Source organism: Gallinula chloropus (assembly GCF_964237585.1).
Source record: "Gallinula chloropus genome assembly, chromosome: 7".
Lineage (NCBI taxonomy): Eukaryota > Metazoa > Chordata > Aves > Gruiformes > Rallidae > Gallinula > Gallinula chloropus.
In genome coordinates this window covers 22,203,148-22,224,135 of record NC_140092.1, presented here as the reverse complement: position 1 = coordinate 22,224,135, position 20,988 = coordinate 22,203,148, and the positions used below count along the sequence as shown (strand labels likewise).

The 20,988-nt window shown below is 51.0% G+C and overlaps 1 protein-coding gene across 2 annotated transcripts in view; it reads left to right on the top strand.

The window, feature by feature from the left end:
- The window catches only part of ANKRD17 (ankyrin repeat domain 17), a 92,227-nt gene that overhangs the window by 17,711 nt on the left and 53,528 nt on the right, over positions 1-20,988 (top strand). Inside the window, exon 1 of one of the 2 annotated variants that reach the window (XM_084266633.1) lies at positions 5,331-5,366. The exons of the other annotated variant lie outside the window; for it this stretch is intronic. Within the exon in view, the coding sequence (XP_084122759.1) occupies positions 5,334-5,366 (33 nt within the window). The 5' untranslated portion in view covers positions 5,331-5,333. Of the gene's footprint in view, positions 1-5,330; positions 5,367-20,988 lie in introns of those variants that run through there. 2 annotated transcript variants of the gene reach the window in all.

The window sequence follows — 20,988 nt, the reverse complement described above, 5'->3', positions numbered from 1 at the left end:
GTCTTCAGGATTTCTTTTGTTGGGGCCTGGAACAGGCTGCCCAGGGAGGTGGTTGTGTCCCCACCCCTGGATGTGTTTAAAAAGAGGGTAGATGCACAGGACAGGGACAGTTGGACTTGATGAGCTTAAGGGGCTTTTCCCACGTTGGGATTCTGATTCTTGTACTCTCCCAGTACCGACTCTGGAGCTCGGGACAGGGTCTGTAGTGGTTTGAGTGCTGAGGCACTACATGTGCCATGCTTGCTGCTTGGCTGCCTCTGCCTTGCCGTGCTCCTCACCCATGTAGGCTTCCAAACACAAATTGGAAGCAGCCTTTGAGAAAGCCATCTGATACTTGCATGCTCCTGGAGTGTTCCCCTGGCATATGAACAAATGTTCGTGTGTCATGATGGCTTCGTGTTCTGTGTTCAGAGAGGAGACTTGGTCACTTGAAAGCATTCATGATGAAACTTTCCCCTTTGTGGATTGAGTTGTCTGATTTCATGGGTATTTCTAACCCCTGTGAAATGATAATCTTTTGTCAAATCCAGCACGTTCAGCTATGTTTTGTGTATGCTGTATGCCTCAGTTTGCAAGGTGTTTTGTGGGACAGCGGTGGGATTTTTGCCTCTTGGTGCTCTCCACTTAGCAGAAAATCATATGTCACACCCTGATTTTTTGTTTTGACTGTCTCAGGAACATTTTGATTTCTGAGATCATCTTGTTAAGGCTGTGTCCTTGCTTGTGGCAAGAGAAACACTTGAGAAAGCCACGCTGAAGGGGTAATAGAGATTTTGTATGATATCTAAGGGCTGTTTTAAAGTTGTTTTCTTATCTGAGAATGTTTTGGGGTTTTAGTAATGAATGCACCTCATGGTTCTGCTGAATAAGGCGTTGGCATCCGTGTGGGACGTGGTTTAAACAACCCAACCTTGACACTGAGCACTGTGACTCTGAAAGCACACAAAATAGTGTGTTCATAGGCTTTGGGACGGCTGGTGACCAGCACTGCTCGATCAGCTGTAAATGCAGGACAATGTGCTTTTGTGATATAAGAGTAGGAATTGTCACATCAGTTGTTCAAACGCTGACACTTCGGCGTGCCAGAATCTGTCCCGGATCAATGGTTACAGTGCTTGTGTGTCAGGGTGATGGCATCGGGGCCAGTGGAGGACAGATCTTCCTCAAGGCTGTCCCCTGTGTAGCTCTTGAGGACAAGTAGCTCTGCCACATACATTTTAGCCTGGAGAAGAGGAGGCTGAGGGGAGACCTTCTCCCCACCTCCACTGCCCTGCCAGGAGGGTGCAGAGAGGTGGGCGATGGTCTCTTCAGCCAGGGGACAGGAGATGGGAGGAGGGGGAATGGGCTCAAGCTGCCCCAGGGCAGGGTCAGCTCAGCTGGGAGGGAAAAGTTCTTCCCTGGCAGAGTTGTGGGGCTGTGGCACAGGCTGCCCAGGGAGGGGGCTGAGTCCCCAGCCCTGGGTGTGTTTAACAGCCGGGGAGATGAGGTACTGAGAGATCTGGGTCAGCACAGGACAGGGACGGTTGGACTCCATGGGCTTAGAGGGCTTTTCCAACCTGGTGAGTCTTCGATACTTCACCCTGCGTGAACAATCCCGTTGTTACGGGTGCTTTTATTCTTCCATTGGGCACCTCGTGTGCCTTTCATGTGGATGCAGGTACCAGTGCTGTATGGGGAAGGTAACACAGAGTAAACCAGCCTTGATTTGTCCTCGTCCCAGCACGGGATTCCCCTGGTCTGGTGTAACTTGAAATAGACCTCTCCTTCCCCTGGCTTTGTGCAGCACGGTCTGAAGTTGGTCTCCTCAAGCTTTGGATGTTTACTTTCTGCCTGGGGACTGTGAGGGCTTTTCTGTGCTTTAGGGTGAGACCCTAGGGAAACATGATGGACATGTACGGCCTGGGTGGGTGCTTGGTGATAGGGTTACCCTTGGTTAGAAGGCCGCATGTTAGCAGCAGTGGTATCAGGGAGGACTGGCTAGGCCATGCCCTTGGAAGCAAGACAAAACAGAGACTACAAGGTTTCAAACAGAAGCTGAGATGTTTTCAAAGTAGCTTTTTTCTTTTTCTTCCCTAAAAACAGCTAGCTCAAGCTAATTCCTGGAGCTGGACAGGAAAGCAAGGAACAAATGGCTTTATGCTCCCCTCTGCCAAGCTTCAGGATACATTTCCTGACCTGGGCTTAAAACTTAACACCACACAGTAGGAATAGGACAGGAACTAATCGTGGCTTTCTCTGTAGGAGGGGTTTTCCTTGGATGTTTTTTTCTCCTCCACTGATGCAGCTTTATTGCAGTGAAGCCTCTCCGTCCTGCCAAAGGTCTCAGTGGCGTAGAGCACAGCATCAGGAATGGGGCTTTGCTCATATTAGTCCCAACTGCAGCTGCTTCTGAGGTGCTCAGCAAAGTAGTGGATGTCATTCGTGGAGGAGGTGAGGGAAGAGCAGGGGCACGACGGGGGTGGGATTACCAGGTTTTGAGTGGGAAAGCAGAGGAATGTCAGTGTGACCTGCTTGCAGGGGAGCGCCTGGCTGGGCAGTGGTTCGCTGGCCTCGCTGCTCACATGGAGAACCTGACTCCTCCTGATGTGTGGGATGATTTAAGGCAGCTTAAGCAGCTCTGAGTTAACCCTGTGGTTAGGGCTTTGTAAATGAAGTTCTGTTGGTGCAGACAGAAAACTCTGGGATCTTCCAAGAGGGATGGAAAATGGTTCTGTTTGTGAGGTGAGCTTGTTTCTCCTTCTCCTGCAAACCTGGTGCTCGTTTTGTGAAAATGGAGAAGACTATGCTGTTGGGTTTGCTTTGTGGGGATCAGACAACTCTTTTTGTTCCTGTGTGACGCTGTTTATCCATATAAAAATGCTTTCAGTGTTGTCACATGTCAAGTATCTTAATCTCAGCGCTGAGCTGTGTTCTATGCCTCTGTGTGTGTGTGTGTGTATGATAAAAGGTATTTGTTCGTTCTTTCCAACACTCAGAAGGCTGAGTAACTTCAGAGTCTTTTGAGATGTGTCTTCTGAGTGTTAGGTAGGAGGTGGTGGCTGGTTTGGTGTGGTTATTTTAGATAAGGGAATCCTTAAGTTGGCAGGGATGGCTTTGTAGTTGGGCTAACGTTTGTGTATAACCGCTAGGCTGTGTGTACGCAGGATCAGTTGCAAGGGGCTGCTGAGGCCGTTGGTAACACTGACGTGAAGACACCGCTCGAGAGGAGCCATGGAATAATGGATAATGCATCTCCCCTGCGAGGAAAGGCTGAGTGAGCTGGGGCTGTTCAGCCTGGAGAGAAGCAGCCTGAGAGGGGATCTGATCAATGGGGATCAACAGCTGAAGGGTGGCACACAGGGGGACATGGGCAGCCTCTTCTCAGGGTCTGTGGGGACAGGACAAGGGCCGATGGCCTCAAGTTGGAGCCCGGGAAGTTCCGTCCCAATGTGGGGAAGAACTTCTTCCTGGTGAGGGTGAGGGAGCCCTGGGCCAGGCTGCCCAGGGGGTGTGGAGTCTCCTTGTCTGGAGAGATTCCAGCCCTGACCTGTCCTAGGGACCCTGCTTTGGCAGAGGGTTGGACCCCATGGGCTCTGGAGGGCCCTTCCAACCCCTGCGAGTCTGTCATAATGGCCTGCGAGCCTTCACAAGGACAACAGTTTCCCCCTGTTCCTGCAGTCGGCTGTAATACGTAGCTGTCTGTGTGATTCATGTCCCTCAAGGTAGTGAGGACTTCTGTGAACCTTCTTGACTATCTGCCTTGAGATTACTGAGCTCTGGCTACAAGGTGCATGTGCCCAACAAGTGATCCTGCAGCAAGTGCCAGCTCAGCTCTCTGAGACCTGGTGAGAATATTCTTGCTGGGAAGAGTATTTGTCACAACCAGAGTGTGGCTTGGAGAAAGGGAATGTTGATTTTAAAAAAGGGATTGCCGCTAGCATTTCTTGTGGCTTGAATTCCTCTGGCCATTAGACCCTTTTGTGCTCTGCAGAAACAAGCAGGGGTCTGTGGGGCTGGCAAGGTTTATTATGCTGGGTATGTCTGTGCTGGAAAGTTAATGTTTCTGAGAGCTGCAGGTGAGATGGCACGATGATTTTGACCTGCCACGTGCAGGATAGACGTGACTGTCACCTAGTGCTTGCAAGAGCTGGTAAAATTTCATGTTTCTCAGCCCACACGATGTTTTGGGTGAAGCAGAGGACAAGAGTGGGGGTGATGGTGGTTCTCAGGACCACCGTGTGGACACCTTGCTTCACGTGGTTGGCGATACCGTGGGAGACAAGCCGACAGCACCTGTGCAGAACCACGGTTCCTGAGGAACCAGGGAGAAGAGGATCCGGCTGACCCGGTGCCACCACTGCCCTCTCACTGCACCCCTGTAGACCTGCTGGGAAGCGGAAGCTGGAAGATGTCTCCAGCCCTCTCTGATGGGCTCTGTAATGAGGAGAGGCTTGGACATGTTGCTGTGTATGGACAACCTTTCTGAGCTGGGCAGCTGGCTTCTTAGGTCCTAGTAGTCTCAATGATGAGATGCTTGTGTTGGGTTTCCCTCTTTGTGGTGGTTTGGGTGGACACTGTTCCTCGATATTGGCATCACAGGGTGTTGCTGGTGTTTTCCTACCCTCTCTTGCCCTCGAGCAGGAGGAGGGAAGGTTGGGGTGCTTGGAAACGCAGTAGTTAGTTGATGGAGCAGCACTTGAGGCCGGTTAGTTGGTTTTAGAAGGTTTTGCTGCTATGATAAGCCGGGTGATAGCACAGACTAACGTGTGCCATCCTACAGATGTGCACAGTTCAAGGGGTGGGTGCCTGGGCTTGTAGACTCTCTGAGGGCCGGGAATGAGCATGTCCCGAGCAGCCTGGCAGGGGCAACTACTGCCCCCGGCTTTGGGGCGCCCAGGAGCGGGGTGTGTGTGTGCCCGGGGCTGTGCCGGAGCCCGTGCTGGAGGCGAGCGAAGCACCGACCTCAGCAGTGATGGCTGGGGAAGGGCGGCCGAGCGCCGGGACCCTCAGGCCCTGCTGCCTCGACTCCCCGTGGATCTAAACCCTCGCCCAGGGCCCGGAGCAGGAGCCCGCGGGAGGCGCGGGCCGGGCCCACCGGGGAGCGGAGCGGAGCGTGGTGGCGTGTCCCGGGCCGCCCTTCCCTCCCCTCCCCGCTCGGTGGTAGGTGCCCGCCCCGCGCGGTGGAACGGTCCATTTCCTGTTCCCGTGCTGACAGCGGGGGGAGCGAGCGTGCTGCTGCCGGGCGGCCGGCAGCCCGTCCGTCCGGCCCGGCGACGGCGCGGGGCGGGAGGGTCGGCGGGACGGAGCGGGGCATGGCCGGGCGGTGAGGCAGGGCGGGGGCGGCGGCCGCCGGGATGGAGGCGTACGTGCTGGAGGACATCCTGGAGGTAGGGGCGGGAGAGGGCCGCAGAACAAAGGGGTGCGCGGGGTCGGCGGGGGGGAGGCGGCGGCGGCCGAGCCCCGGGGAAGCGCCCGGGCCGCGGGGGCCGCCGCCGGGGCCTGCCCGGGCCGCGGGGTCGGGGTCGGCGGGGGAGCCCTCTCTCTCGCCGCGGGGCAGACGGGCCCCGGCGGCCCCCGCGCCCGGCCGGGAGTCGGGTCGGGATGCCGACGCGCCCGCGGGGCCTAGGCTGGAGCGCGCCTCTCGGCCTTCTCCTCCCGCACGGTGGCCCCGGGCCGCCCCGAGCCGGGCGCCCGCCGGGCCGCAGAGCTGTGGGAGTCGGCGCCGGGCCGTGCCGGGCGGGGGAGAGGCCTCCTGCGCCCGGCCGAGGGCTGCGGGGCGGGTCCGGGGTCGCGGGCTGGCCGGGCGGTACCGCTGCGCGGGCCGGCGCCCTTGGCAGGACCAGACGGTGCCGTCCCCTCTCTGGGCTGCGGGTTTCTCTCGGGTTGGGTTTGCCGGCCGGTGTCCCTGTTCCTCACAGCGAGTGCCTGTTGGGCCTGAGCTGTCCCCGCTGTTGTGGCTGTCCTAAGAGATGTAGATTCTGCGCTGTGGATTCAAGGACCTTTTCCCTTCTTGGGACAGAAACTTGACAGTGTAGCTCAGGAGGCCTTGCGTGGGGATCTCAGGGCGAAACTTCTGGTCCCAGTGACACACACCTCCATTCCACGTTATATTGGCTCCAGCACTTCGGGGAAATACCAGTCGTTTATGAGGTTGTGGTTTTTCCAATTTTGCAAGCAAAACCATGATTTCATTGCCAGATGACTTATCAAAATGCCTTTGCAGAGAGTCTTTATGTTAAGAAGAACTCGTTATCTTCACAGCTGCTATCAAAACGTAAAGATAGTGGTGCCTTCAGTGATCCTGGTCCCATGGGGGGGTTCTCTCAGTGGAATCTCAGTGGTGCTTTTTGTGTTGCTTTGAAACTTTAAATGGACAGAAATACTTGGTGTGAACTTGCTTGTCAGCCTTGGAACTGCTTAACATAATTACATCCAGAACGTTAACACGACTCCTCGGCTTGTGCTCAAGCAAGCGGTGCAGATGTCTGAGCATGACTTTCCTACCAGGATCTGCCTCTGTGGCTGGGGTTCTGTGGTGAGGTACAAGGCCCAAAAGTGAGCTGGGCTTGCTGCCATCAGACAACTGTTTTGGTGCTTGGCTTGGCTGAATGCTAATGCTGAAAGTGGGTTTCTCTTCTTTTTTTTCCTCCCTCTCTTCTTTGTTTTAACTATAATTGTCATGGGCAGCTCCATAGGATGCCAGATGAATCAAGTGCTTCGGGGTTATTAATATTCTTGCTTGGAAAGGCAGTTAGCTTTGGAATTGTGTTGGTATGGGCTTATTTGGGGTTTGTATTTGTGAGCTAAGCAGTAATATCTTGCATCTCAGAGGAGGATGCGGTGACTTCTCTGTTGATAATTTCATCACATGCTCTTTTGCTGGTTGTGGGGCCAGCTGTATGCAGGTAAAACATCTTCATAGATCAGGAATGGCTTGTCAGACTTGAGATGTCTGTAAGCTATGACTGAATTGGTTGTTCATGAATCCCTTGTACTGTTAGAGGCTGCACAAAATTTCTTAGCACATAAGTAGAAGCAACGCGATTGTCTTGAGTTCCCAGTAAGCATCCAGAAGGAAAACGTGGTTCTGCCAAAGCTTGTTCCTATTGTAACGTTCAACAGTGTGTCTATAGTGTGATTTTCCCATTTTAGTCTTTTTGAGTGTTCAGTGGAGCAGCTTCTGATGCTCATTCAAAAACAGCAGTGTGGAGATCGAGAACTGCTCTTGCTTGTTCAGATAAGCAAGATTCAGCAGAACTTATATCTGGTCTCTGTTTTATTGGACAGGCTTGGTACAGCTTAGTATTTAGCTCAGCTTGGGGGGATCAGTCATTGCCATTTCATAAAGTCTTCAAGGATGTTTTCTCCTCTTAAGTTGGTTATAACTTGAAACAGGAAAAAGGGTGTTTCTGTGTAGCATGCTAATTAGGCTGATGTGCTAATAACACAAGGGCCAAGGCTCAAATTGTGCTTAGAGGGCCTCACTGCAAGAAGCAGACGGGCGCTGCTGGGGCAAAACTCACTCCAGAGTTAAAAAAAAGGTAGATAATGACCCAGGAATTCCTACTTGGCACGTGCTGGCTTGCCCTAGTGTGAAGGGTGCTTCCTCAGGGAGAGGAAGAAGCAAGATGAGTGAAAAGCATAATCTCTGCTTGTTTCATTACTGAAGTACAGCTCTCTGTTAAAAATCATTTTCCCCAATGCTTCATTCCCATCAGAGGATGAAACTAAAATGCCTCCAGCAAGCTGGATGCAACTGCAGGCACCAGAGTCCTGGGGATACTTTATTAACCCCAAGGGTCCTACGTGCTGCTGATGTTTGGAAGAGGTGAGGCTGTACCAAAGGTTGGTCTGTTAGACCTTCAGCAGCCTCGTTGAGCTGTTGTGGACAGTGGAGTGTGGCTGACGTGGGGACCCAGAGCTTTATGTGGAGTGGAGATGGCCCTACTTGAGTACTTGATGGACTAACAGTGGAAGAAGGGGCAAACATTAAATAGCAGAGTTGTGTCTATAATGTATGCTCAGAGATCAGGGAGGCCATCAGGGAGGCCAGGGCTTTTAGTATTTATAAACCTGGCGGTTTCCTGGTCTGAAGATGAAAATCAGGGTTATTCTACAGGATTGCTGTTTGGGGCATTAGTACCCTTCACATGTTCCAGTCTTTAAAAAGCATATCCTTTCCCTGTTGTCTATCTCACAGTTTCTCTTGGTAATCTTGTCTGTTCTCCTTGGTACCTATCTTCCAGTGTTCTTGAAGAGTTTGCCTGCATGGAGCCAGTGCTGGCCACTAGTGTGCTCCAGCGCTTCCTAGGGACTTGTGGCAGTCATTCATCCATTGTCCATCAGACTGACGACTTCTTCACATGTTACTTCACAAAGAGTTGGAGTAGTGTACTACTACTAGTAGTTACTTCAAAGAGAGTTGGGAGTAGTAGTTGGTACTGTTAAGGCATCATGATGAAGCGTGGGCCGCGTCCAGTCCCAATCCCATGTGACGAATATTGGAAGCTTATGTTCCTCACTGCATCCAAGATAGTAGGATTGTTAAGGTGTGCTCTAAAGAAATACTGAGCTGATGTTAGTGAGAGGACCCCCACTGAAACCCTGTGAGGCCTTTCCTCCAACAGTGACATTTGAAGTGGTTGGTTGTGAAGGTGGTGGCAAGGCAGCCAGAATGCAGTATGGAGCGCTGTGTGTGTGCCAGGAGCTGGGCTTTTACCGCTGCGGAGCTTTGAGCTTGTGCTGTTGTCTGATGGTCTGAAGGTGACCTGAACGTCTTGTCAGGATGCTGCTGGGTGTGACCTTAGGTTTTGTTAGCCATTGCATCTGGTCAGCATCAGTGCTCTCGTGTTAGTCATTAGCTGGCTGATTGTGCCATAGTTTGCCCAAACTTGAAGAAAAGCAGATGGTTTGGCTTCTGTTTCAGGGTGTGGGGCTAAATTATTCCGAGGTGAACTCATATTCTAGGAGCTCCCGGGGTGAAGGAGAACTGAACAGAACCAAAGGGGCCTTGCCTGAGGTGTTATTCAGGGAGGAAAAGTGGCCTGAAGGAAAGAGAATTCAGCCTGCAACCTGAGGAGGCTGAAATGCGTTAGCCCTCTTCCATTCAGGAGTGGGCACTAATATCTCTAGCCATGTGTGATGAAGATGAGTAGGAACAATCTTTGAGTTTCATCCTGCAGTAAAGACTGAGATGCTAGAACTGTGCTGTATCCGTGTCTGGCTTGGAGTATCATGTGAGTTTCAGGCAACTAGAGGAAAAAGACTTGTGTTTGCCCTTGCTTGAATCAGGTGAGGAAGAGGCGCTTTCTGAGCCAAGGTCCTTCGAGCTTGCTGGCTGAGATGTACACACCTCGCTGATCTACACGAGTGTTAATGCAGCGACAAACCCTTGGTGCTGCCGCCTTCCCCGGCCAGGTGGGCTTGACAGAATGGTGTCAGTCTGACAGAGCAGCAGCCAGGGCAGTCGCCTCAGCCCCCACGGCTTCTGTGCTTGCAGCCTCTCCAAGGTGAGTGGAAGCACGAGCGACGCTGCCTGGCTGGTTCACGGGGGCAGCTCCCGCATCGAGCTCTGGTGTTTGCAAGCAGAGATAGGGATTGATTCCCTGTCCTGCAAACTGCAGTGTGGGGCTCAGAGCTTGGGACAGAATCATAGGGATTGGAAGGGTCCTCCAGAGACCATCATCGAGTCCAACCCCCTGCCAAAGCAGGGTCCCTAGGACAGGTCGCACAGGTCGGTGTCCGGACAGGGCTGGAATCTCTCCAGAGATGGAGACTACACAACCTCCCTGGGCAGCCTGTTCCAGTGCTCTGTCACCCTCACTGTCCTGTACCTTGTGTTCTAGAAAAGCAAATCTATGGGTCGTTTCTCTTGCTTTCCTCCTTCGAGTTTATCTGGAAAGACTTCTGCAATGCAAGGAGCTGCTTTTCAGCTGCTGGGTCTGGGTTCCCTTGGATGACAAGCAAGAAGTAGAAGCTGGTAGATGTGATTTCTTTGGGTCTGAGTTCTTTCTCCTTGACTTGCAGGAAGAGATCACAGGCTTGGTGGCATGGCTGGAAACCATTCTTGTTATTTATGTTTTATTGCTTTATCATTTTCAGTAACATTTTGATCTTGGTATGATAATAGGAAAATGCAGTTACTGTGGGAGAAACCTTCAAGGCCATAAGGGGCTTGGTAGTTGGGTAACTGCTTGTAAAAGGTCAGCGTTACTCTGTGGCTGTGTCTGCCAGTGAGCGCTGTGCTAATTGGGATAACTTCACCACAGCCTTGACTAGCAGGTGTCATCAGAAGGTCCTTAGAGGTCCCTTCCAGCCCGGAGCCTTCTGTCTGTTAAGAAGCTCTATCAAATCGTGTACTTAATAAAAAACCAAGAGAATTGACAGAGGTGTTTTAGGTGAATTAATTCAGGCTTTTCCCCATCCTGTCCTTGGACCTCTGTGGAGGTGTGGGAACCGGCTCTTTTTGCTGCTAAGGTACTAGTCCCTTTTTCCCTGCATGTGCACGAAATCTCTTCAGATCTCTGCCTGGCTGGAATTTGCTGGCTCTGTTGCCTGATAGGAAGTCACATGCTCCCAGGCTGTAACACAGGCTCAAAACAACCTGTTACCCTGCCCCAGCATCAAAGTCACGCCAGAAGGAAATCTGGGTGAGCGGCTCTTGGTCATTTGATGGCCACCACCTCCCATGAGGTGCTGAACAGCCATCCCACAACTCTTCCAATGGCCTTGTGCTTAAACCAGCAGCCTTCCTGTTAGTAGGGGATGGGCTTGAACATCAAAGATGTTGTTGTAGGGAGAAATATGTCGGGCCCATCCCTTGCTGTGGACAAGCGAGTTGCAGCAGGAACAGGAGCTTTGTACTAGCAGTTGTAGCTGTGGTGTGAATATAGCTGAGTGCCGTTTGTGATCAGGGGAGGGAAGGGGAGGAGACGATTCATGCTGCAGCTTGGCCTGCTGAGAGGCTGATGCTGGAGCTGAGTTTGTGTAAACATAGAATAAAAATGCTAAAATATCTTTGTGGAACAGCTGAGATCAGAAGCAGCAAGAGGAGAGCAGTGACTCGAAGGAACTTGGCCTGTGATTGTTACATCTGCCATGTGAAGGAAACGGTGAGAAGGATGGACTCCACTTAAACTTGGTGCTGGCTCTGACCGAGTTATTTTTAATAGAACATGGTTTTGATAAGGTGAAGGCAGGGAAAGATACATTTGGATCTGGTTAAACCCTTGTGCTTTGCTTTAGCTGCCTTCCCAAGTCTGTTCATTTACCGTATGTCAGAACTGTTCAAATCTGCCCAGTATGTAGCAGCTTTCAGTCGCATGTGCCAGAGAGAGGGGAAGGAATCAGTAATCCATTTAGTAGGTGTGCCTAGCAGTAGTTTGTGTTGAAGGAGGAATTCAGTGCCTATCAGGCCTGTCAGGATTTTAACCAAATGAGTTGAAATTGGTAGAAATAATTCCCTCAGCGTGCTGTTTCCCAGGAGGTAACAGCAGGAATTCTGGTTGAATACTCGATTTCCTGTCTCCTGCTGTAACTTCATCCTCTGCCTTCTCATCAGAAGGGGAGATTGGCCATGGAACTGGCCATACAGGTTGTGTTATTGAAAGGAAGACTGCAGCGGTCAGTGCTGAAGAAGGAATGTGTGTTAGGTTTCCACTGGTTCCAATTCACTTCTTGTTGGGCCCCATATTTATATCTCTAGGCACGGTGGGTGGGTTTGGGCCAGTTGTTTAGCTTATTTCTCCATTAGCTACTTCTCCATGTTTGCAGGACAAGACTAAATACCAATAAAGGAAACTGGAATGACTCAAAGGAGTGTAAAAGGTCTTGACCTAACCAGTCAAAATTACTTCCCAAAGTAATTCTGGCTCACTTGTTCGGAGTCTCTGCCCCTGACTTGGAGTCAGTCATGCTGTATTATGAGAGACACTGAAGGGAGATTTCAGGATAATTATATGGAGAAAAGGAGATGGCTTCTCAGGAGCTCCAGTTTCTCCTTTCCACACCCTGATACTGATGGGTTGAATGGGATGTGGGATGCAGACTTGAGCCAGTATATAGACTACTTCTTAGTTGTCATCTGCGTAGGAACTGGGATTTCTGTAGGTTGGCAGCTGGATGGCATGTAGCCCTTGATTTGTTTGGGACAAACCCCTGTGATCTTGACTTGGAGTGCTTTCCTTGAAGAGCCATTCTGTAGTGTGCTGGCCAAATTGTGCTGGTTGCAAGGGCCAGGAGACTGAGGTCTCCTGTGCTCTTCACAAAGGCTCCTTGCTGGTTCCTAGTTGGAGAAGTTGGGGTGGGAGGCACTGGTAGCCAAACCCGTGTCTGCCACACAGGGTAGCAATTGACCTATGGAGAAGGCTAGAAACAGAATGCACATCTCTGCTATGTCTCAATCTTTAATTGTTTGGGTTTTTTTATTAGTAGGGAAACCTTTGAAAATCCTCCTTGTAACTATAACTTACCCATGTTGTATTGTTTTTCTTGTTTCCAGTGTGTGGTAGTGTGCATGTGACTTGTCTGTTGGTCAGTGCAGTGTGGCTTGGACAAAGGAGCTACCACCTACCATCAGGAAACAGACCAGGGGATGTGTGCAATGTTTCTGTGGGTTTTTTTTTTGTTTCTGGAATAACATATTCTGTGAAGAGAGGGGTGGAGTGGTCGTACACTTGTACACTGCCCTGTACGGTGCACTGATGCTCTAATCCCATTGATGATGGGAAGGGAGGGCTGTGTCTGAGTTCAGCTATACATGGTGGTGTTGTGGCATTCCTGCATTCTGTTGAACATCTCTGCATGTTGATACTGTACTGCAGTGAACAAGCCCATGCAGAGCTTGGTGTTTCATTCATGCCGAAGGGAATAGCTGCTGGTGCGTTCATCCTGTCCCTCCTCCACATGTCCTCCTTCCCTTCTGCTGCCTCATCCTTCCTTGCAGAGTGCTGGCTTGCTGGTGCGAAGAGCAGCTGACCGAAACTACTCACAGAAGGGAATGATTTCCTGCCAAATCTGTGTAAGAAAACATGTGGGCAGCTAAAAGTATTTCTGTGTTAAACCCAACTGGTGTTGTGCTGTGTGGGCCCCTTGTGCTCTGGGTTTGGTGCTCAGTAGCCACAGCCAATGATAAAAGAAATCTGTGTGTCCTTTTGGTGCCTGATGCACGTGTCAGAGTGTGTGCAAAAGCAGTTGGGATTGAATCACAGAATCTTAAGGTTGGAAAAGCCCTTTAAGCTCATTGAGTCCAGTCATACCTGTCCTCTACTAACCCATGTCCCTGAGCACCCTATCTCCCCGTCTGTTAAACACACCTGGGGTGGGGACTCAGCCCCCTCCCTGGGCAGCCTGTGCCACAGCCCCACAACTCTGCCAGGGAAGAACTTTTCCCTCCCAGATGAGCTGACCCTGCCCTGGGGCAGCTTGAGCCCATTCCCCCTCGTCCCATCTCCTGTCCCCTGGCTGAAGAGACCATCGCCCACCTCTCTGCACCCTCCTGGCAGGGCAGTGGAGGTGGGGAGAAGGTCTCCCCTCAGCCTTCTCTTCTCCAGGCTGAACACCACCCCCAGCTCCCTCAGCCGCTCCTCAGAGGATTTGCTCTCCAGCCCCTTCCTCAGCCTGGTTGCCCTTCTCTGGACTCGCTGAAGGATCTCCATGTCCTTGGAGTGAGGGGCCCAGAACTGGACCCAGCACTCAAGGTGCAGCCTCACCAGTGCCCAGTCCAGAGGCACTGAGGACCTGAGGGGGTGCTTCTGGAGGGGAACAGTGAGGGAGCAATACACAGCTTGGGTGAAAGGGCTGGTAGCGCTGCTGGGCTTCCTGTGTTCCTTGAGGGAGTGGAAATGCTGTTTAATGACAATGGTTATCTTGGGGTTTTTGCTTTATTTTTTTTCAAAGCTTGAATTCATTGGTGTTGTCTTCCAGGAGAAAAAGGGTTCTGGAGGGAGTATAGGTTATACAGAGTAGGCAAAACATGCAGACGGGAGTGGGAGGCAGACAGCTTTTCCTTCTGGCTCTGCTGGGAGAGATGGATGTCTGCCACTGACATGTCTTTTCCTCTACAGCAGATCTTCATTTCTCTGAGCGCGAGCAAAGAGACAGTCTGCCGACAGGGAGGAATTGTGGCTGTGCTGTGTGTGTGTGTGTGTGTGCACAACAGGGTTTCTGCAGTCCTGGGTGGTGTTTTGGCCTCTTGGTTTGGATTCATAGCTTTTGCAGCGCTGTGGTGAGGAAGGCAGGGACCTGCTGGGTCCATGGGGTGCGTGTGTTGCCCCAGGCCGGGAAGGCCACTGCCACGCTTCCTTCCTGCCCTGCTAGCATAGAATGCGACCCTGCTGCCTCAGAGTGGGTGTATCGTCCTCTAAGTGGCAAATTCCAATCAGCTGCTGTACTGATGCTTTATCCCAACGTCCACATCGTTTTCTGCTGAGAAAATGGGGTGCTTGGTGGGGGGCCTTGAGTCATTCGCCCTCAGCGTGTTCCACTCAGACCTAGCTGTTGGCATGCATCTTCGTGGCTGTGCAAGCTGCTTGGGAAACAGCTCTGGTGGTTGCACACTGTGGTACTGGTATAACTGCTGTATGCTTCTCTGACGGTGTAATGGAAGAGTGCAGTTTGATCTGTGTCCAGATAAACCCTCTGCACCTTAACCATTGCCTTTGAGTAAATAACCTGAGTTCTTGCAGCACAGCACTGCTTGTGCAGCCTTCTGAAGAGCCTGTCTGAGGAAGCTGGGGGCTGCTGTACCCCCCAGTGCACAGAGCTGTCCTGTGCTGGGCTGCTGCTTTCCTCCTTGAAAAGAAGTTGCTTTCAGGCAGGGTGCTGTCAGAATATTGCACTTGTGCCTCCATTTCTCTGTGAAGCAGTTCATGTAGATGCCTGACATATATATTCATGATCCTGACCAGAAAATAAAGGATGAGGACCAAAAGAAAAAGCTGTATCTTGGCTTCTTGCTGGATGCTATAGGCTGATGTTGTACCAGGGTTTGAGATGCTTGGAGATGCAGCCTTTGGGTAACCTAGTAGTTCTGGCTGAGGGAAACTCTGGTGGTTTTCAGACGAGAGGTTGTTCCCAGTGCCCCTGCAGAAGTACAGCAGGAGTTGGTTATGCAGCAGGGAGTTGGTTTTCCTAGCTTTAGCTGGTAACTGAACAGCTTTGTGATTGGGAAGGGGGAGTCTCTTAAGCATCAGGTTTGTGTGCACCCCAAATCCAAGTGAAGAAGTAGAGTTTTAAAGTAAATTGATGTGATGCACGGAGCCTTTTAAATGTCACATTGGCAAGGGTTGGTTGTGCTTTCACAACCTGTAGCTTTGTGGGCTCCTTCCCCTCACCCCGACAAGAAAGTGGGGTGTTCGTCACTGCTGCAGAGCTAAGGATGGCTGCGATGGGTTCCCCAAAACGCTGCCAGGCAGGTCTTCCTTTGGCACAACAGAGCTGTTGCCTGGAGAGCTCTGGGGAGAGGGAGGTCTGGGATGTCTAGAGGTGGGAGACATGGTGTTGGAGTTAATAAAGCAGTGCCTTAGGCATCAGGAGACCTGAGGTTTAGTCCCGAGGGAAACATCACTTGTTGGGACATCACACAAGCTCTTTAGTCCTTTGTTTTGGCTCCCACTATTTCCCTTGTCCTGTGATCTGATCAATCTGTGCATCTCCATATCGGGGTGTGGAGACGAAAGCACGTGGACAACCACGGATTGCTTGCCTTCTGATATTGCTGAAGCAAATATTGTTGACCTAAGAGCTTGTCTGTGTGTCAAAACCTTCAGGGAATGGAGGTTTTCCTCTGTGTGTGTGCAGCCAGCGCGGCAGCGTGGTCTGTCCTCTGGTGGGAGGTTTTGTGGTATAAATGAGCATGTGAGCTGCCCTCTGCTTTGGGGTTAACTTTGGCTTAAAGATCAGGGTTGAGGAATGAACAGAAGTCAGTCCTTTGCCAGTAGTTAGGGAGCAGGAGGGAACTCCTGGTGGGAATTGTAGCTGATTTACCACCGCTGTAGTCACAGATGCAGGGAGGAATGCAGCCAAGCTGACGAGGCTAATCGTTGGGAAGTTGTGCTGACTGAGAAATGCTTTCTGGCAGGTCCAGCAAAGCTGAAGCATCTCTTCATGAAGACTGGGAAAGTTGATGGTTACCCTCTTGTTGACCTTACGAGTAGAGCATGCTCTGTCAGTGAAAACGTACTGTTTAGTGGAGGCTTTCTTGGGGGAAACTTGTCTTTTGTATTTGTACATGGGATTCTGGTGGTTTGTGTCACATGTATTGAGGGACAGGAGGGTGGTCATGTAATGACTGACATGAATAGCTATAAAGCCTGTCCCCTTTTCTCCTCTGAACCTGTAGGCTTGGCTAGGTTGGGCAGCTTCTCTGGTAGCAGCTACAGAGAAGCTGCTTTGGGTCATCTGAGGCCTCCTTGCAGGAAACCAAATCTGAGAGAACCGCTCTTGTGTTAACAGCCTCCGAGGATGCTGTTAGAAACGGGGGTGAAGGCGAGGCCGTGGAGCTTGGGTACTGCTCGCTCTGTCTGCACAGACGTTACGACAGCGTGTTTCCACTGCTGAGCTGTGCTGATCTACAGTCCTTAGAATAACAACTCATTTCAGCTGGGAATGGAGGGCTGTGTACAGTCCTGAACTGAACTGTCACCAGAGTGTGTGGGGCCAGTGACCTGCAATAGGTGCTGTGCCAGAAACAGCGCTTGTGAGAAGTTGGGGGCCACTATTGGTTGTGCTAAGCTGCTCTAGCCTCCCTTCTCAAAGGGTTAGTTAAGGGTCTTAATTAGTTACAACAAAGCTGGTGAGTGACAGAGAAATGGCTATTTACTGAGCTGCAAAAGACAGTTCAAGGTAATTCTCCTTGAGGACTTGGGCAACCAACCTGGGGACAAGCCCCCTGCAATAACCCATGATGGGGATGACAGATTATTGTTGGGGTTTCAGGCTTGGCCCTTAGAGAGTAGCAGCATTGAAACCTTGCTTTTGTCCTTCTAGCAGCTCAGGATTTCAACTTCTCTAAGTCTTCCCTTTTTCCTTTGGTGTATTCAAACAAAGGGTGCTTCAGGGTTCTGAATTGGTTGACGTGGATCTGTCAGGGTGATCTGCTGTGGGCTTGGAAATGCTTGTACTGAGAATGCATCCATTAAAGCTGTCCTTGGAGCAGACTGTCAAAGCAAAGGTGAGTCCAGTGGAATAGGAATGTGGCCAGGAGTTCGGGGCTTTATCTTTCTTGGGAAAAAAGCCTTCCTTAAGGCTTAAGAGAGTAATTATTCCCTTGGAAGTAGGGTGGTGAGGAAGAGGACAGAACAGCATGCAGCCGAACTGCTTAGTCCTTTTCTAGTAGAGTGCACGTTGCTCAGACGCCAACGTTACTGTGAACTGAGGTGCTCTTCATGTTAGACATCCCAAGTCATCTGCTAAGAGCAGTGACACGCTTCACGTGCTCCCCAGTTTGCATGTATTGCATGACAAACCTGCAAGACTTTCATACAGCTGTGGTGGTGTATACCCCTCCTTCTCTCTGTGTTCTTAGTCCTTGTGCTAGGCCTGTGGAAGTTGGCCGTGTCACGCTTAGGAGTCAGCCTGAGTCTGTGGTCAGGGTCCTCAGGATGTGCTTTGATTGCAAGCTGATCCCAAGAGTTCTTGAGGTGTCCTTGAGCAGGAGGAGAGGGAGAAGATGCTCAAATGCCATTTGTAAAGCTCAGAGGGCTTGTCTTAGGGAGCCAGGATACAGCCTAGGGGGAGAATTGGCTGGTGGTCAGAGCAATGTAACCCCTCTAAGCTTTGCAGCTGTAGTGAGTAGGCTCTGGGTTGTGTGGCCCTGTCAGTAACTTGCTAAGTAGCTTAAGTGATGCTTACTGCAGAGACCTGAGAGAGTCTTAGGGGGCTGCAGCTGTTGCTGAAGTGTGACACTGGGGGTTTCCCTGAAGCTCAGTTACATCATCTCTTCTCTTCATGGCTCTTTTGCGTCCCCTTTATTGTATCTGCCCAATAGACTGATGTCTCTTCTTTGGGAAGAGGTGACAGGTGACTTTGTAGGACAGCAAAACCAGCCTGGTGTGGGATCAGGCTGTTCAGTATCCTTTGGTTGTCAGGGTGGCTGTGCAGACAGCTGTCCTGTTCTGGTTCTGTGACAGTGCAGCAAGGACCTTTGTTGCAGGTGTGACCTGTTAGGCCCTGGCTCCAGTGCAGACCCCTGCATCTCACGCTTGGTCCAGCAGCAGTCCGTGTGAGTTAGCCATGTGAGTCTAAGAAGTTTTGCTTCTACAGACCAGTCTTCCCAGGCCCACCCCACAAGAGATGGTTTCTGTTGGATGCTTGTCTTGAGCTTGTTGGTGGGACTCAGGGGAGGGTGAAGGTGCATACCTGTGTTCAGGTACTTGCTTGGAAATACTGTTGTTACTGTCAGGGCAAAGCATGGTATGAAGCTGAGCCTTCAGGAGCATGATGGTAGGGGGGTTTAGAGTGTTTTGGTGATTTTAGGGGGTTTTCTGGTATTTTTTACATCCTGTTATTCATGTCAGAGACTAAAACTTGGATATGTTTTCCCCCGCCCCACACAAATGTGAAACCAGGGCAGGGAGCTGAGTAAGATTGTGAGTTGAGGTGGTGTTATTTTTACCTTGGCAGAAAATTTTCCTCGCACGAGCGATTTCAGCTGAACACCAGCTAATGCATGAATCTGCTTAGTGTGGAAGCATGCCAAGCATTTGGAATGAAGATCTGAAGGGGGGGAGGGTGGAAAATCATCAAGGTGTTTTCTCTTCTAGATTCACAGCCTTCTAGTAGCGACAGGGATCAATCTGCCTGTCTTGCTGTTGTTTATGCTGAGGATATGGACCATGGAGGAGAGGAGGGAGTTTCGCTGTGCATGCACCAGCACCTGTCTCACCATCAGGAGCACACTGCGGTAGCAATGCAGGTGTCCCTGCAGCAGCATCTCTGTCACTGCCAGTCGTGAGGACGGTGTTGTGCTGTTTCAGCAGCATGGGCTGTTACTCTTCACACCGTGGTCCCTCCCTCCCTTCCCCTTATGATTGTTTCTTTTATCAGCAGCGAGAGCACCCGGGTGTATAGTCGATGGAGTAAAATGAAAGGAGATGCTGTTGAGGTGTTCCAGTTGCCAGGCTTCAGGTTTCTGCTGAACAAGGCATTTAGGTTTGGGGAGGGTCACTGTATGGTGGAAAGACAACAGATCTGATGGTGTATCCCAGATAACTGGGAGCAGCCCTTGCTGTGCAGGGGAGAAACGCTGCTGTAACACTCTGTGTCTGTGGTGACAACGCTGCTGTTGTAGTGGGTAGGGCGAGGGAGAATCACGGAGCTCGTTCCTGTTTCAGAATAGAGCTGAGGAAGACAAGGCCTGCGAGGCTGGAATGGGGTAGGCAGAGCAGCCAGCTTCACTCGGCCACAGCCTGGGCCTTCCCTGGCAGGAACAGGGCGCTGATGGTGCTCTGAAGACGAGGGTGTTGTGTGTAAAGGGCCAGTGCCTCACCTCTGTGACTTGGGAGCTGCGCTGTATGAATCGGGTCGTTCTGCTTAGTCCCCACAGAAGTGGGGAGCAATGACAGAGGCTTGTCTTGAGTGAAGTTACAAGTGGAGTTCTTAATTCAGCACATTATTAATGCTGTGAAGATGGACATCTTAACACGGTTTGAGAACCTGTGTTAGCTGGGCGGTAACTTCACCTCAAGCACATAGCCTGAGGGGGAAAGGCAGAACCAGGCACCTTCCTTAAAGCTGAGTTTGAGCAGGTCAGCATCTATTGCTGCTGGTTTGTTTCAGCGTGTGGACATTTCATATCAGAGTATCTTTTCTGGTAAGCTGACTTTCAGCTAAGGGGGGTTTAACGTGTTTGGGGAGTGTAAGAGGTGATGTTCTGCAGGGAAGAGGTTCCAGGGTAAGGGGGAGCGGCAGAGAAGGTCTGGAGAGAAGGTGTTGCTTTAGCCTTGAGGGGCTGAGAAGATTTGTGCTGAGCTGACCTGTAGCTGAGATGAAGACAACTAGTGAAGAAACTGAGTACCTGTGTGCTATCTGGGTGTTAGGAAGTACCATCGGAATAACGAGTGTTTAGTCTGAGTCCAAGAGAGCTGCTAACATGGAGAATTGAAAGCTACATATAAAGACTTTGATAGCCCTTGAAGGTTAAAACCAGGATGGAATTAGCATGGCAATGTGTGGAAGTTTGGGTTGCCTGTCTGCATGTTAGGTTTTTGGATGCTGAAGGGAAAGAAACATGTTTGCAATACCTGGCCCAGTTTGCCATGTTCCAAATATATCCCTGTGGTGTTCTGCATTGACTCCCGCCTCGTGAATCCCTGGATAGGAGTTGAACATGTAGATACAAGATGTTAAAAATACCTGGCAGTGCCGTGCCAAGAAAACTTAACCAGTTATTAGTCAGAGCTGGACTTTGTTCTTGCACTGAGAATGTTGTTTTATTTTCTCCTGTGTATTCCGATTACAAGCTAATAGTATAAAAGCTGCTATTTCTGTGTAAAACAGACTTGTAGGGTATATTCCTTGAGGGAACAGTGGGGGAAATGCTGGATCTTTAAGTGCTCGTGAAAGTTGCACGAAAGATGTGTGTATATATATTAACAATACTGCAGGACACTGTCACAAAAGGAAGGAGTTCACATTAACCCCTGAGGCCTCAAGATGTGCTCAGCGGTTGCTCAGTGGAACTGATCAACAGAGGACATGGGACCATATTTCGTACCAGAGGATGCCCAGGGAAATCCTGACAGTGTCCTGAGCCTCCTGGCAGTCTGCAGGCTGGTCCAGGATCTCGAAGGAAAGGCTTGTCCCTTTATGAGCTGGTGCTCGTGTCCTGCTGCCCGGTGCCACACACTCACTGGGAGAGGTGGGCGAGCTGTATGTCTGGCTCTAACTCAGCCTGTGGTGGTGTAGCCAGTGCCTTGTCTTAGTGAGATGAAGGACAGGGACAGAAATAATGAGCTGTCTGCCAGGGGTGGTGAGAGAGCTAAACCTGTCCTGGAGCGAAAGCTGAGATTA